Source organism: Pogoniulus pusillus, chromosome 6, assembly GCF_015220805.1.
Source record: "Pogoniulus pusillus isolate bPogPus1 chromosome 6, bPogPus1.pri, whole genome shotgun sequence".
Taxonomy (NCBI): domain Eukaryota; kingdom Metazoa; phylum Chordata; class Aves; order Piciformes; family Lybiidae; genus Pogoniulus; species Pogoniulus pusillus.
The window spans coordinates 7,362,979-7,380,032 of record NC_087269.1 but is presented as its reverse complement, the minus strand read 5'-3'; the positions used below and the strand labels follow the sequence as shown (position 1 = coordinate 7,380,032).

Below are 17,054 nucleotides of genomic sequence, written 5' to 3'. Positions count from 1 at the left end.
TTATGGAAATAATCAGGATGTTTTATGGATTAGATGTAGGAGTTTTCTCCTAAATTCCATTCTGTCACATGAAAAAATTCCCCTTTCAGTCTCCACCTGGCTGTCTACCAAAACCTGGTGAAATCTGATTCCCAGGTGTCAGATGAGGAGGGGTGGGGAAGGGAGGAAAAAGACACCCACCTAGTATAGAACTGGAATAAGGAAATGTAGGTGTTTTTTTTTGTCATGAAAGACTTTTAAAGCCTTATAGTCCTGACATTGTAAATTAAAAGCTACTATATTGAAATGGGAGGTTTTAACTGCTAAACATTTGTGGTTCTGAAGACTGATAAAACCTGGTGAGCTTCAGTCTTTTGTTTACTTTGGGGATTAGTAGACTTGGACTGGAGATGTAATATGTAATGTTTTTAAAGATAAAGTGAAATGTTTGCCTACTCTGCATTTCGTTATTTAACTCTGAATTGTGTAGTTCCTGAGATGTTTTGACCCTGACATGATCAATTTTGCTTCAAGTTCTTCTGTAAATAATGTTTTACTACTTTCTTTTTTTTTTTTTTCAGCCCAAATGCCATACTAAGATTAAGATTTAATCACTTTGCCACAGAATGTAGTTGGGACCACATGTATGTATATGATGGAGATTCAATATATGCACCTTTAATAGCTGTATTCAGGTGAGTCTATTTATTAAAGCTTTTTAGTCCAAATAGTCAAGTGTTGACATTTTCACTTGGTAAGGAATAAAACAATATTAGAGGCTTTAACTTGAATTGCCTGTTTGCTTTTGTTAATTTTATGGGAGCATGCATGTAAAGGTATATTAAAATGAAATGCAAAACACTACTTTTTTGTTAGGTGGTAGTAGCATAAATCCATTATGTAGCTTGTGCTTGTTGCTGATGTTGCATGGAGTGTTAATGCTTATAGACTGTCAATCAGAAATGTATTTTCCAGCAGGTTTCCAATAATGTCCCCTGAGTTGTAATGTGCATTAAAAGTGGCATTGGCTGATGATGTTAGTCTTTGATGCTACTTAAAGGAGAATTGCAATCCGTGGCTCAGGCAGTGTTGTACTATGTATAAAAAATACCTGTTAAATGCTTTCTTCATTTCCATGTGGGAAGAGACTTGTTCAGGGCATTTCATGCAAAAGGTATCTTAAACTCTAAGTTTGGAGCATATTTTCCTGAGATTATTAAATCCCATGTGTCAGTTGGGGACTGCCCTGATGGAGAGCAGTGAAGGGGAGAAGGACTTGGGAGTCCTGGTAGATGGAAGGATGGCCATGAGCCAGCAGTGTGCTCTTGTAGCAAGGAAGGCCAATGCCGTTCTGGGGTGTTTTAGAAGGGCTGTGCTTAGTAAGTTGAGGAAGGTTCTCCATCCTCTCTGCTCTGCTCTGATGAGGCCTCATCTGGAGTAGTGTTCACTTAGAATCATAGAATCAGTCAGGGTTGGAAGGGACCACAACGATCATCTCATTCCAACATGTTGAGCTTCTCACCCACCAGCACCCTCAAGTCACTCTCCTCAGGACTGCTCTCCAGCCAGTCACTGCCCAGCCTGTACTTGTGCTTAGGATTGCCTTGACCCAGATGCAGGAGCTTGCACTTGGTCTTGTTGAACCTCATGAGGTTGGCTTGTGCCCACCTCTCTAGATTGTCCAGGTCCCTCTGGATGGCATCCCTGCCCTCCAGCATGTCTGCTGCACCACACAGCTTGGTGTTGTCAGCAAACTTGCTGAGGCTGCACTCAATGCCTCTGTCCATGTCGCCGACAAAGATGTTGAATGGAACTGGTCCCAGGACTGATCCCTGAGGGACTCCACTTGTCACTGGTCTCCACTTGGACATAGACCCATTGACAGCCGCTCTTTGGGTGCATCCATCAAGCCAGTTCTTTATCCATCTCATGGTCCACCCATCAAACCCATGTGTCACCAGCTTGGAGAGACCAGGATGTGGTGCGGGACAGTGTCAAAGGCCTTGCTCAGGTCCAGGTAAATGACCTCAGTTGCTCACCCCTCATCTATTAATGTTGTGACCTGTTCATAGAAGGCCACCAGGTTTGTCAGGCAGGATTTGCCCTTGGTGAAGCCATGCTGATTGTAGCCAATCACCTCTTCACTATTCTGTGCCCTCCAACTCAAGAAGGACAGGGAGCTGCTTGATGGAGTCCAGCACAGAGCCCCCAAAATTATTAAGGAAGTTGAACATCTTCCTTATGAGGAGAGAGTGAAGGAGCTGAGGCTTTTTAGCTTGGAGAGGAAAAGACTAAAGGGTGACCTCATTAATGTTTATAAATATGTAAGAGGTGAGTGCCAGGAGGATGGAGCCAAGGGGCAGTGGTTGGAAGTTGAGGCATAGGAGGTTCCATGTGAATCTGAAGAATATTTGTTTCCTTGTGAGAGTGACAGGGCACTGGAACAAGCTGCCCAGGGAGGTTGTGGAGTCTCCCTCTCTAGAGATACTCAAAAACCATCTGGATGCATTCCAGTGTGATCTTGTATATCAGATAGTCTTTTGAGGTCTCTTCCAGCCCCTCACATTCTATGATTATATGATCATTGTGACTAAGTAATCATGGGTAAAATTATCATATTCTTCCAGGTCCTGGAGACGAACTCAAATGTTCTGTTAGCTGGAATGATGGCATTTCTTTCCTTTGTTATCATTGACTTACAAGAATTGCTACACAAGTAGTTGTTTTTTTTTTTTTCCTGGAAGTTAATATTTGTTGTCTAGAATCATAGTATTACTTTGTAGCAAAGTTTAGAAATAAAACCAACACCAGTAAACAACAAACAGCAACTAATACTGAATAAAGACCAATTATTTGCCTTTCAGATGGCAATAAACTGCTGAAGTAAAGAATTGTGTCCATGCACTGCATTTCCTGTGTGTCTGAGAGAGAAAAAGCAGAACATAAAGGGTTTAAGACTAGTTTCCTCCTTTCCTGTACTTGACCATAATGTTTCAGTTATTATTCCTACTCTTATGTTAAAAAGTTGAGAGATGTTCCAGAAAGAATATTCTGGACAAATGAGATATAGTTCATTAGAGAAGGCAGAGGATTTTAATCTGTTGAAGTCAGTAAAAGTTTTATCTTGGGTTATCCATTGACAGCAAGCTGTATTAAAAACACCCAAATGAACCAAACAACCAAGCAGCTTGTGCATTTCTACATACATGTGCCAGAAACTCTGCTTCATTTTGTGTTATGAAATACTGATCATGCTGCTGAAGTTGAAGAAATACTATACAGAACATATTAATGCTTTGTCTTAAGGGAATCTTTCCTGCCCAACTGTAAGAATCTACACCACCTTCTCTCCTATATCTCCTGTATCATTGCATAATCTTCCTTACGAGGAGAGTCTGAGTTGGGTCTCTTTAGCTTGGAGGAGAGGAGACTGAGAGGTGACCTCATTCATGTTTATAAATATGAGGGTGAGTGCCAAGAGTGTGGAGCCAGGCTCTGCTTGGTCATGCCCAATGACAGGACAAGGGGCAATGGGTGGAAGCTGAGGCATAGGAAGCTCCATGGAAACATGAGGAGGAATTTTTTCCCTGTGAGTGTGACAGAACACTGAAACAAGCTGCCCAGGGGGGTTGTGGAGTCTTCCTCTCTGGAGATATTAAAAACCTACCTGGATGTGTTCCTGAGTGATCTGTTCTAGATGATCCTGCTCTGGCAGGGGGTTGGACTGGATGAACTTTTGAGGTCCCTTCCAGCCCCTAACCTTGTCTGATTCTGTGCTAATTGCTTGGAGTTTTGTTGTCATTGTTGTTGTTTGTTTGGGTTTTTTTTTGTCCTCCCTCCCCAAAGTTGTATTTATTAAGTATTTCTAGCTATTATTCAGGAATCTGACTTGCAGCACAAATGGAAGGAAAGAAGTGGTTCTTTATTTTGTATTCTTGTGTTTTCCTTAGGATTCAGATAACTTTCAATTTAGAGTTATCATGTGTCACTGTTTTATGGAGGTGATCATTTTTCTCAGCATTTTAGTACACTGCTTGTTTTTCCTACTTAAGTCTTTAAGATTGACCTCTTCACAACTTTTTGGAACTTACTATTTAATGGAAATTACTTAACTATTATAGTTTCCAGGTTTGAAATTTGTTAGTAATTCAAATTTCTTAAGGTGCAAATATTATGTAGCAATAGAACTCATGGTTAAATGCAGTGTTAAGCACCTGCCTGAAGGATATATCTACATTTCAAAGTGAAGCTTCTAAAATCATGCTGACAGTGCATGCACCCTCAGAATAATCTAATGTGAAATCTTCCACTGCTGAGGGAAGAGGTTTCTTGTTCTGTGTTCCTGTAAAAAGCAATCTTACCTTACAGAGGTTTAGGCAAGTTTTATACACACTTAAGAAAATGAATTATACATATAAAAGAGGTTTTAAGTGAGGTTTATATATTGTCTATATTGTCTTCAGTTTGGAGATGAGGAGACTAAGAGGTGATCTCATTAATATTTATAAATATGTAAAGGGTGAGTGCCAAGAGGCTGGAGCCAGGCTCAGCTTGGTGATACCCAGTGACAGGACAAGGGGCAATGGGTGGAAGTTGAGGCAGAGGAAGTTGCATGGAAACAGGAGGAGGAATTTTTAACCTGTAAGAGTGACAGGACACAGGAACAGGCTGCCCAAGGGGGTTGTGGAGTCTCCCTCTCTGGAGATATTCAAAACCTGCCAGATGTCTTACGGAGTGATCTGGTATAGGTGATCCTGCCCTGGCAGGGCTGTTGGGCTGGATGATATTTCGAGGTCCCTTTCAGCCCCTAACATTCTGTGCTTCTGCCTCTTCCTATAATTAACCACCAGAATAAATAAATCCCTCTTTTTCTTGTCTGTATGCCTTTTTTTTTCCATACAAAGGTTGATTACAAGCATTATTTTCTTTTCCAGTGGTCTAATAGTCCCTGAAGTGCGTGGAAACGAAACTGTTCCCGAAGTAGTTACTACATCTGGCTATGCATTGCTACACTTTTTCAGTGATGCTGCTTACAACCTAACTGGATTTAACATTTTCTACTCGTAAGTAATTTAAAATTAACATTATAGTGTTAATTAGTCAATCACATTGTTAATTATTCAATCATTTGTTTCAGGAGAATGACAAACCAGGGGAAAATGTTGATTGGTTTCATTCATAGTGTTAAGAGTTTGTGGGATGCTTCTAAAACCAGGGAGTTGGGGTTGTAGTGAGTTGTCCTTAAGATGCTAGTTTAAGTAGCAGTAGTAAATAAATTATTTTGTTTTGAGTGAAGCTACATGGCAATTCCAAGACATTTTTTCCTATCCCATGTGTGTATTCCAGTATTTATCCACCAGCTGTCACATGGAAAACGAGGGAGATTGTATCTGCTGTAATGTCAGTTCCTTGCTCTTGAACTAGGGTCATTTGTTGATATTTTTTTTCCTTCCACAGTATACTTCTATGACTTTCAAATCCAAAGTTGTTGATTTTATGTTTATGCCAGCCACGAGGGGTTTAATACATTTCTTCTTTCTCTAGTTCTTGGACACCTATTTTTCATCACAATCTGTATTTGCTTTCATATTTCTTGTCTTCGTTGTCCATCTTCCACCTTTTAGTTTCTTTGAGGGGAAAGTGTAACATGATATAACTACACTTGCTTTTCTCCAGTCTGCTTTTCTGTGTCTGCAGCTCTACAGATGCATCCACTGGACCTGAGCCTTTTTCTTCTCAGATGCAGCAGCTGTTAATTGTTATCTCGTTTAGGATATGCTTGTGACACAATAGAAAGTCTCTCTTAATACTGGATGCTTGAGTTAAACTGGAGGTTGCTTAGTCCTGTTGTACCTGTTTCGTTGTGTGATAGTTTTCCCACAACTGAAAATGCTCATCTTCCTTCCTTTCAATTCCTTCAGCTTCTGAAATACCAGTTTTTGAGATGTGCTGGTACTTTATTTCAAACGTGGAAGTGCATGTGGTATTTTTGTCATATTCTTAACTAACTGAAAGCTCCTATTTGTGTTTCTGACCATAAGTTTACTCTTGGCAGAGCTCTTTGTTAAATTGTCTGTGGAAAGACTGTGTTTCAGCAGTGGTCTTGCCTGTTTTCTACCAGATAATAAATAGCTGTTCAGAATTTGGGAGTCCTTGCTAAATACCTTGTATTGGGAAAAGGCATTCTAGAAGACTGAATAGTTTTAATTTTTGTCAGTTGATGTCAGTAAAATCCAACCACCTGACAGACTTCTTTCCTGTAATTAGTTACATTTTTCAGTTATCCCTGATACTTTTTATTGCACTTTTCTTGTTTGCCTTGGGAGCAAATGGCAACGTGACATGGCATTCTCAAGGAATGAGTATGTGCACTGCATTCTTTTATGGCTTGGTAATGTGGTGCATGCTAGAGAGCATTAGCTAATTTTTTAGGGGGAAGATTTAAAATAAATGAAAAATAACAAAACCCTAGCAGTTTTTAGTTCTATTACATGTGTAACTCACAAAGATTTTTATCTACTGTTTTCTTCTTTTTCTTCTGTTGCATTGGATACTTTGAAATGCCCTTCTTTTTTTTTCATTGAATGATGTTTGAAGAAGTACACTTCTGTGATTGCTTTTTATGTCTGCATTAACTTACTAAAATTCCATGCCAGTTACAAACAACAATAGTTACTACAGAACCCTCTGAGTAAATTCTGTGTTCCTTGGAGTCAGGAAACCTGCTGCTGATGCTGTTGGTCCAGTTTTTCATTGTCTTTGAATCCTTCTCAAATCTGTTGACATGGGAATACATCTACTTTTAAACTGGTGTCTATGTTATTGCTGGCAAAACTTAACTCTTCACCTTACTGCAGAACACTTGCTGAGAAAGAAGAGGTTCCTCACAGCAGTTAATGCCACGTGTGTTACTGGGCCTCCAGGATATCTTCATTTCAGATGTGGAGTTTTCTTTTTTGATAGTGTAACAGAATCAATCCTCTTTACTGTGAGTCTTCTAGAAAATGAAAACATGTCTCCTGACTGTCCTACTGCAACTACACTTGGCCAAAAGCCAGCCTTCAGCTCACTAACTTTTTTCTTTCTTCCTTTGGTATGAGCAAGTAATGCTATGAATGCTTTCACATCTACAGGGAGCAGTTTGCATTGTCATCAGGGATTTGTAGTAACAGTTTATTCCGAGTTTCAACCCAGCCCTTTTCTGTGAGTCACCAAAAGAGGTTTCAAATCATCTTTTGGATTTCATCAGGCACGTACTGCCTGCCATTATGTTACGGAAAATCTTTGACCCACATATTTAACATCCTTTATCCCTCCTTGTGTCCAAGGAATTGCCTGTGTTTCTGGAACCAGTTTGCATACTTTTGCAGCGCAGTTGCCAGTGATCTTGGTGTTTGGGTGTATCACAGCAGTGCTAACTCCTGTAATGGTCACAGGCTTCTCTTAGCTCAGCCTTTCCTCTTCTTGCATCTCCGACTGCAGAGTTCAGAAACAGAATCACAGAAACATCCAGGTTGGGAAAGCCCCTCAGGATCACCAAGTCCAACCTATAACCCCAATCTACAAGATTCACCTCAAATCATATCACTAAGCACCACATCCAAACCACCCTTAAACACAGGGCTGGTGACTCTACCACCTCCCTGGGCTGTTCACTCCAGTCTCTGACCACTCTCTCCATGAAAAACTTTTTCCTAATGTCTGAAGAATTAAGGAGGCAAGGTTAAGGTGGCTTTACTATAACGGATTTAAAGCAAAAAGTGCTGCCCGTTAGTTTCAGAGTATTAGCCATGTTGTATTTTCCCTTGCACAGCTTTTCCAGTTTTATTCACCTTTTGTGCTACTGTTTCATAGCACAGACCCCAAGCCACTCAGGAAACCCCTTTGATTGTATGTCTGTGGTGGAGAGTTTCAGGCTCACAGTCATTTCCAACATGGATGATCCTAGAGATAATAAGTATTTGAAGTGACTGCCTAGAGTTCTGATACTGGAACAGAGGGAAGAGTAGATGATGATCTGTCCAGGCAGGGCCTGTCCTTCTGCTTAATGTCAATACTTCATGTTAATGTACACGATGTTTGTGATCCTAACTGCAGCACTGACCTTGTATATAAGCCTGGGTGAACACCCTTTCAGCTCATTTGCCTGTAGAATCATGGATTGCACTTGTATTTTGCCAGCAGATAGAAATCTTTCAGGAAAAAAAGGTATTGTAACAAATAATGTCGAAATACTGTCAGATAAAACCACAGTCATCAGTGCTGGCTTGTTGTTTCCCTTATTTTTTTGTTGTTGTTTTTCAGGATTAATTCTTGTCCTAATAACTGCTCAGAACATGGGAAGTGTACAACCAGTGTGTCCATACCAAGCAGGGTGTACTGTGAGTGTGACAAGTACTGGAAAGGAGAAGCGTGTGATATTCCATACTGCAAAGCCAACTGTGGCAGTCCAGACCATGGGTACTGTGATTTGACAGGCGAGAAGCTGTGTGTTTGCAACGACAGCTGGCAAGGTAAGGCTTTGTTTCCTAGAATCCAGATAACCTTTATGAAATACCCACCTGTAGTATATGCTGTCTTGTGTGCCTATAAGCAGCTTTAATAAACGTGAACAGAAAAGTAACTTATGGAATCATAGAATCAGTCAGGGTTGGAAAGGACCACAAGCATCATCTAGTTCCAACTCCTCTGCCATGGGCAGGGGCATCTCGCACTAGATTAGGCTGTCTAGAGCCTCATCCGGCCTGGCCTTAAACACCTCCAGGGATGAGGCTTCCACTGCCTCCCTGGGCAACCCATTCCAGGGTCTCTCCACCCTCATGGTGAAGAACTTCATAACATCCAGTTAGAATCTACCCATTTCTAGCTTTGTTCCACTCCTAGTCCTATCACTACCTGACACTCTAAAAAGTCCCTGCCTAGCTTTTTTGTAGGCCCCTTTACAATACTGAAAGGCCACAAGAGTCAATTTTCCTGTGAACCTGTGTGTGTTTTAATTCAATAAAAGGCTCAAAGCTATGTTATTTTCTGCCTAAAGATACTGCAGAGACATCTGAGCTAACCTTCCTTATGGTGAACAGTCTTCATTTTGTGTCATTAATTAGAGAGGAGGGCAGAAAAAGGCAGTAATTACTGAAGAGTTGTGAGCTAAGGTCCTCCATAGCCATTTTTATGAATTTCATTAAAGTCTAGATAGTTGTTTTTCGTTGTTGTTTCCCCTTCTGATTAATACCACATAATAGTATCATATGTTCAGTGCTTCCTGAAATATTCACTGTATGGTTTAATTGTGTGTTAATTGCATAGCCTCTTAACGAACAAGGAAGGTAAGCTGATTCCTTGTGATAGTAGAAGAATATCTATGTGGACATGTACTGTGGAGTGATGGATGTACTGTAAGCATGTCCTGTAGTTCTGCTCCCAGTGTCATAAATAATTGTTTCTTATTACAGGTCAATTATTTAAGATCCTAAGTGATAATTAATTTACCATAATTATGCTAGATGTTTGTGATTTTTTTTTTTTATCCTTTGCCGCTTCAATCAGAAGTCTCAAATGGCTTAGCTTACTCTGATTTTAAGAGAAGGATGGCAGTTTCAAATACATATTAAAGTGTCTCTAGATTACTTAGCTGATATGCCCTCTTCCCATTACTTTCTGCCTCTACTTTCATTGCTGTTTCTTTTTACATGTCAAAGGAAATGACTTTTTTTTACTCCTATTAGCTGTCACACCTATTAGACCAAAGACACTATGAGATTTAATACATTTATCTTAAATAATTAATGAAGTTGTTCATTAGAAGGCAGGCAGTGCACTCACAGAAAGGAAGTAGGTTAGAGATATGGCCATTGAATGGAAGCAGTGCAGATTTGTTACTGAGAACCTGCCATGATTGTATTGCACAAAAAGAGAGATCCTGCAAGCTTAATCTCTTTGAAGGTTGGAGAGGTGGACCCGGGCCAACCTCATGACATTCAACAAGGACAAGTGTAAAGTCCTGCACCTGGGTTAGTGCAATCGCAAGCTCAAATCCAGACTGGGTGGCGAATGCCTGGAGAACAGCCCTGAGGAATAGGACCTGGCAGTCTGGGTTGTTGAAAAGCTCAGCATGAGCCTGCAATGTGAGTGCAGCCCAGACAGCAACTGTGTGCTGGGCTGCAGCAAGAGCAGCATGGCCAGCAGGGCAAGGGAGGGGATTCTGACCCTTTATTCAGCACTTATGAGGCCCCACATGGAATACTGTGTGCAGTTCTGGAGCCCCCAGCACAAGAAGTACATCAAACTGTTGGAGTGAGTCCAGAGGAGGCCACAAAGATGCTCAAAGGGCTGGAGCCGCTCTGCTATGAGGACAGGTTATGAGAGTTGGGGCTCAGCAGCCTGGAGAAGAGAAGGCTTCCTGGAGACCTTGTAGCGGCCTTCCAGTATCTCAAGGGGGCTACAGGAAGGCTGGAGAGGGACTATTGACAAAGTCTTGTAATGTCAGGATGAGGAGGAATGAGTTTAAACTGGCAGAGGGGAGATTTAAAGTGGATGACAGGAAGAAGTTCTTTCCAGTGAGGGTGGTGAGACACTGGCACAGGTTGCCCAGGGAGGTTGTGGCTGCTCCCTCCCTGGAGGTGTTCCAGGCCAGGCTGGATGAGGCCTTGAGGAACCTGTTCTAATGGGAGGTGTCCCTGCCCATAGCAGGGTGTTGGAACTGGATGATCTTTGAGGTCACTTCCAACCTAAACCATTCTATGATTCTATGAATTATGAACAAACTTTGAAGCAAGTGTACAGTGCTTATCTGTGCGTTCACTACTTGGTTTCAGATGACTGTGTACAAAACGGGGGAAACTGCCAAGCCTTTGGAAAGGCTTTTTAGGTTATATATCAGTTTTACAGTGCTGTGCTCCTCATTGCTAGTTTTGAGCACAAAAAAAAACAGAGAAAAGGTCTCATCTATCACTTTTAGTACCTTCTGTTCAGCTGGCAATGCTGCGCAGCGCAGCTTCCTTTTTTCTGCAGCGAGTAGGATTATGTAGCGTTAATTTGCTTCACTGCTCTTGGATGTTCACTGAACCTACACAGATTTCAGTATTTATTTATTGATTTTGAAATTCGGTGTCAGAAAAGTTGGCTTGGACACTTGGTTGTTTTCCCTTCTTTAAATACAAAACAATCCCAAACATTCCTGGAGCTCTCTGGGAGACTGCTTGCTGTTTTGTGCTATTTGTTTGCCTGCTTCTATCTACTCTACAGTATCTAAACTGACACTAATTGCTTATGTAGCTTATTTGCAACATTGGATTCATAAATATTTCTACCTGTCTTGGTAGTTTTACTGTCTGCTAACACTGTATCTGGTAATTGAAATCCAGGCTCAAACAGAGTCTGGATTTCTGTGTTTTCCTAGAGCATATTTATGTTTTGAAGTTTTCACATGTTGTCTTTTTTGAGTATGTTTAGTCTATATATTAAAAAAACAAACCCCAAAAGAATCTTTGGACTACATCAATTGAGATGTACAAGAAATGACGTCCGTGGTTCAGAACATAGAAGAGACATTGCTTATTCCACCTGCGTGAGGGTTTCTTTCTTTCTTTTTACAATGGTGACATCTTGTGGATGCTGCGGAAGGAGCACCCCTGAAGAAACCATTTAAACCAAGTATTATGACCAGGAGTCCTCAAACTTTTCAAACAGGGGGCTGGTTCACTGGCCCTCAGACACTGTCGGGGGCCGGACTGTAGTTTGGTGCCAGCCCGGCAGTGTCGGGAGCAGGACTGTAGTTTGGTGCCAGCCCGGCAGTGTCGGGAGCCAGACTGTAGTTTGGTGCCAGCCCGGTAGTGTCGGGAGCCGGACTGTAGTTTGGTGCCATCCCGGCAGTGTCGGGAGCCGGACTGTAGTTTGGTGCCAGCCCGGCAGTGTCGGGAGCCGGACTGTAGTTTGGTGCCAGCCCGGCAGTGTCGGGAGCCGGACTGTAGTTTGGTGCCAGCCCGGCAGTGTCGGGGCCGGACTGTAGTTTGGTGCCAGCCCGGCAGTGTCGGGAGCCGGACTGTAGTTTGGTGCCATCCCGGCAGTGTCGGGGCCGGACTGTAGTTTGGTGCCAGCCCGGCAGTGTCGGGAGCCGGACTGTAGTTTGGTGCCAGCCCGGCAGTGTCGGGAGCAGGACTGTAGTTTGGTGCCATCCCGGCAGTGTCGGGAGCCGGACTGTAGTTTGGTGCCAGCCCGGCAGTGTCGGGAGCCGGACTGTAGTTTGGTGCCAGCCCGGCAGTGTCGGGAGCCGGACTGTAGTTTGGTGCCAGCCCGGCAGTGTCGGGAGCCGGACTGTAGTTTGGTGCCAGCCCGGCAGTGTCGGGGCCGGACTGTAGTTTGGTGCCAGCCCGGCAGTGTCGGGAGCAGGACTGTAGTTTGGTGCCAGCCCGGCAGTGTCGGGGCCGGACTGTAGTTTGGTGCCAGCCCGGCAGTGTCGGGAGCCGGACTGTAGTTTGGTGCCATCCCGGCAGTGTCGGGAGCCGGACTGTAGTTTGGTGCCAGCCCGGCAGTGTCGGGGCCGGACTGTAGTTTGGTGCTAGTCTGGTAGTGTCGGGAGCCGGACTGTAGTTTGGTGCCAGCCCGGCAGTGTCGGGAGCCGGACTGTAGTTTGGTGCCATCCCGGCAGTGTCGGGAGCCGGACTGTAGTTTGGTGCCAGCCCGGCAGTGTCGGGAGCCGGACTGTAGTTTGGTGCCAGCCCGGCAGTGTCGGGGCCGGACTGTAGTTTGGTGCCATCCCGGCAGTGTCGGGAGCCGGACTGTAGTTTGGTGCCATCCCGGCAGTGTCGGGGCCGGACTGTAGTTTGGTGCCAGCCCGGCAGTGTCGGGAGCCGGACTGTAGTTTGGTGCCAGCCCGGCAGTGTCGGGAGCCGGACTGTAGTTTGGTGCCAGCCCGGCAGTGTTGGGGCCGGACTGTAGTTTGGTGCCATCCCGGCAGTGTCGGGAGCCGGACTGTAGTTTGGTGCCAGCCCGGCAGTGTTGGGGCCGGACTGTAGTTTGGTGCCAGCCCGGCAGTGTTGGGGCCGGACTGTAGTTTGGTGCTAGTCTGGTAGTGTCGGGAGCCGGACTGTAGTTTGGTGCCATCCCGGCAGTGTCGGGAGCCGGACTGTAGTTTGGTGCCATCCCGGCAGTGTCGGGAGCCGGACTGTAGTTTGGTGCCAGCCCGGCAGTGTCGGGAGCCGGACTGTAGTTTGGTGCCAGCCCGGCAGTGTCGGGAGCAGGACTGTAGTTTGGTGCCAGCCCGGCAGTGTCGGGAGCCGGACTGTAGTTTGGTGCCATCCCGGCAGTGTCGGGAGCCGGACTGTAGTTTGGTGCCAGCCCGGCAGTGTCGGGGCCGGACTGTAGTTTGGTGCCAGCCCGGCAGTGTCGGGAGCCGGACTGTAGTTTGGTGCCATCCCGGCAGTGTCGGGAGCCGGACTGTAGTTTGGTGCCATCCCGGCAGTGTCGGGGCCGGACTGTAGTTTGGTTCCAGCCCGGCAGTGTCGGGGCCGGACTGTAGTTTGGTGCCAGCCCGGCAGTGTCGGGAGCCAGACTGTAGTTTGGTGCCAGCCCGGCAGCATCGGGTGCTTGGGAGGCTGGTGAGTGGATTAAGTGGCAGGAAGTGGCTGCTTGGTTTCCCCTCAACCCCCGGCCAGGGGATCTATAAATACCGATGTGATGGTTTGGGTGTTCCCCACCCCCACATACTCTAGAAATCACCCAGACTAGACTGAGCTGGCTCTGGAAATATGAATGAAGCTTATTATGTAGAGCTAGCACAGTATACAAGCAGACATTTACAGTATATACAGTTATAGACAGAAATATACAAAGGAAAAAGGTAATACAGAAACACAACACCCTCCCAGAAACCTGAGTCCCCAGGAGGGACTCTCAACCACCCCTGCACCTTCCCCCTGCCCCTCTCAACCTTACCCCAGTCCCAAGGAAGAATGGAGGTTAGGCCAAGGGGTTAGGAAGTAAAGTGGATTAGTCCAAAATGGAGGCTGAGGTTAGAGAGTAAGACGCAGCTCAGAGCTCACCAGCAGCAGAAGAGAAGTGGTTATTTATGTTTTTATTTCTCGTTCCTATACATCTCAGCAAGCCTATGAGCTAAGTAGACATCACCATTGTTTTTCTTCCACAGCCTGTAATCTAGTTCTTCTCACCAAAACATTCTAGCTTGCTTCAAACTAGCACAACCAGTGGGCCAGATTGAGGACCCTGGGGAGCTGTAGTTTGAGGCTGCCCCCTGTTTATGACACTATTTTTAAGGATAGAACAGCTCTTTTGAGTAAAAAGAGTCTTCATTGTTAGCTATCTCTTCCACAAAATCTATCTCATAGGTATTTGCTGCTAGTTGCACAGGTACGGAATAAAGCCTTTACAATAAAAACTTCAAAACTTGGAAAGCAAATAGGTTAATAATTTTCTTTTCAACAAAAGGTACATTTAACAAAAAAAATCACTTCTATTTTACTTTCTGTTAACATACATTTGATAATGCTACTGATGTTAAATGTTTCTGAGACGGTTGGTCTCAGAATTCCATGTAGGATGAAAATGTAGGATGTGCTTGAAATGTAGTTAGTTTTAAAATACTCAGGCTACATGAAGGAGGTTGAAATTTTCCTGGAGTGATCCCTTTTCTGTGTGCTACCCTATATTATTCTTCCCCATTACTGGCTAATCTGTCTTAATATTCTGAAGCAGCATGTGTCGATGCCTGCTGATACAGCCTGTCAATGTACCTCAGGGAGGCAAAAAAGATGCCTTAAAACTATTGATTTGCTCTCCTTTTCTTTGCTAGACACAAGAGAATAAGAAAGGGACTGAGCTGAGACAAAAGTGGTGGCTTTTACATTATTTGACCAATTTAAGAAGTTGAAATAGACAGTTTATAGAATGATGTCCTGCCTACTATGTGACTGCAGGCAGCGAATTCTCCTTGGTACCAGGGAGAAAGTGTCTTGAACTGTCTTGGAGTATAAATGAGCAGAGCAATCATAGAATCAGTCAGGGTTGGAAGAGACCACAAGAATCACCTAGTTCCAACCCCCCTCCCATGGGCAGGGACACCTCACACTAGATCAGGCTGTCCAGAGCCTCATCCAGCCTGGCCTTAAACACCTCCAGGGTTGAGGCTTCCACAACCTGCCTGGGCAACCCCTTCCAGGGTCTCACCGCCCTCATGGTGAGGAACTTCTTCCTAACATCCAGTCTGAATCTACCCATTTCTAGCCTTGTTCCATCCCCCCTAGTTCTATCACCCTCTGAAGCCCTAAAAAGTCCATCCCCAGCTTTCCTGTAGGCCCCCTTAGGATGCTGAAAGACCACAATAAGATCACCTCAGAGCCTTCTCCTCTTCAAACTGAACAGCTCCAACTCCCTCAGCCTCTCCTCATAGCAGAGCAGCTCCATCCCTCTGATCATCCTTGTGGCCCTTCTCTGGACATATTCCAGCACATCCATATCCCTCTTGTAATAGAGGCTCCAGAACTGGATGCAGTACTTGAGGTGGGGTCTCCCCAGTGCAGAGTAGAGGGGGAGGATCACTTCCCTCGGCTTGCTGGCCACACTTCTCTTGATGGGTTTAAAAAGTGAGGACGACTGGAAAGATTGTAAGCAGTTCCACTTTTATAAGAGTTAACTGATCCATCACTGGCTGTGCTGAAAATATTGCTAAGCTACTGTGACTGTGTGTTATATGCTTTAAAAAAGTAGTATTAGAGGCCTTGTTGATAGATGTGTTAAGTTGATGTCATCAAGGAGCTCGATTTAATTCCATATGAAAGAAATAAATGGGCCCCCACATACTAAATAACTTAAAATCTGTTTTGTAGTAGGAATTAAAAATATAGTTGGCTACAAAATTTGAAGTTGCCAACTGTTTACTTGGAGAATTTTTCAGTGGACAGTTTTTGTCTGCTGTTAAAATGACATTTTAATGACATATCTCAGTTATTATGCAAGAAAATGTTACGAGGAAAAAGATGATGTAAGATGGAATGATTCACTGAGTGGTAAATAAATGAAGACAGCTTCTTTTTAAAGAGCTGTAAATCATCCAGTTCAAAGTTATAGTTCAAAAGATTGTGTTAATATTGCTTAATGTGAAGTGTGTGGCAACAAAGACTGCAGACTGTGTCAACAAGAGGAAGGTTGTCTTACCAAGCAGTGGTTGTTAGAAGACCTGCAGATCACTGTAGATAATAATTATCACATGAGGGATTTTGAGTAGCAAGAATCCTTTCCCTGTGGCAGGTGTTTGGAAGATAATGGAGTATAGCAGCCAGTTCGGGGATCAGCACTTCAGGAGGGGTGTAAATACCAGCAAGAGCTGAAGTCAAGCCACAAAACTGATGTGCTTGCTAGGAAGCAATCTTTTGATGTAGAGATTAAGGAGTTCATGGTGACTAATGCTTAGTGGGAGTCTTTGCTGAGAGCTCCTGCTCGGGCAGAGTGCACTTTTCTCCCTTGTTCAGTGTGATGTTCTTGTTGCTGGAAAAGAGAGTTGAAGATTACCGAATTTAAGAGAAGACTTTATTAGCAGGCTGATCATTGAACATCAGTACTGCAAGCAAAAAGGGGGGGGAAGAGTTTGTGCCAAATGCTGAGGAGCCTGAAATCTGAGATTTTGGCCTTTTGTGCCTGGATGTTCCTGAACCTGCAAGTAGGTATTTTCAAAAGGGAGGACCTAGGATGTAAAATTTGCTGCCTTAGCGTGACCCTGTGCAACCTGCTCTGAGTCACCCTGCTTTAGCAGGGTGTTTGGATTAAATGATCTCCAGAGGTCCCTTCCAAACCCTACCATTCAGTGATTCTGCTTGATAATGCCCTCTTTGTCTTGATTTAACCTTTTAGGTATTTTTTTCCTTTTTTTTTTTTTTTTTTTTTTTGTTGGCTTGCTTGTTTGCTTCCCCCCTCCCCCCACCCCGGTCAAGTATCAATTCAGTCAGAAGAAACTGCAGTATGCAGTATGGGAGATGTCCTGTTGAAGATATGTGCATTAATGCTATATACACACATAAAAACACACCCCCAAAGAGTCTTTTTCCTCCCCTAATTTTAAGTTAAAA

General features: G+C 44.0%; 1 protein-coding gene across 14 annotated transcripts in view; it reads left to right on the top strand.

The window, feature by feature from the left end:
• The window catches only part of ATRNL1 (attractin like 1), a 624,604-nt gene that overhangs the window by 46,893 nt on the left and 560,657 nt on the right, over positions 1-17,054 (top strand). For all 14 annotated transcript variants that reach the window (XR_010302493.1, XR_010302494.1, XM_064144312.1 and 11 more), the window contains exons 3-5: positions 561-674; positions 4,914-5,042; positions 8,284-8,492. Coding sequence is in view for 12 of the 14 variants with exons in the window: in XM_064144312.1 (XP_064000382.1) it covers positions 561-674; positions 4,914-5,042; positions 8,284-8,492 (452 nt within the window). In the remaining 2 variants the exon portion in view is untranslated. The remainder of the gene's footprint in view (positions 1-560; positions 675-4,913; positions 5,043-8,283; positions 8,493-17,054) is intronic.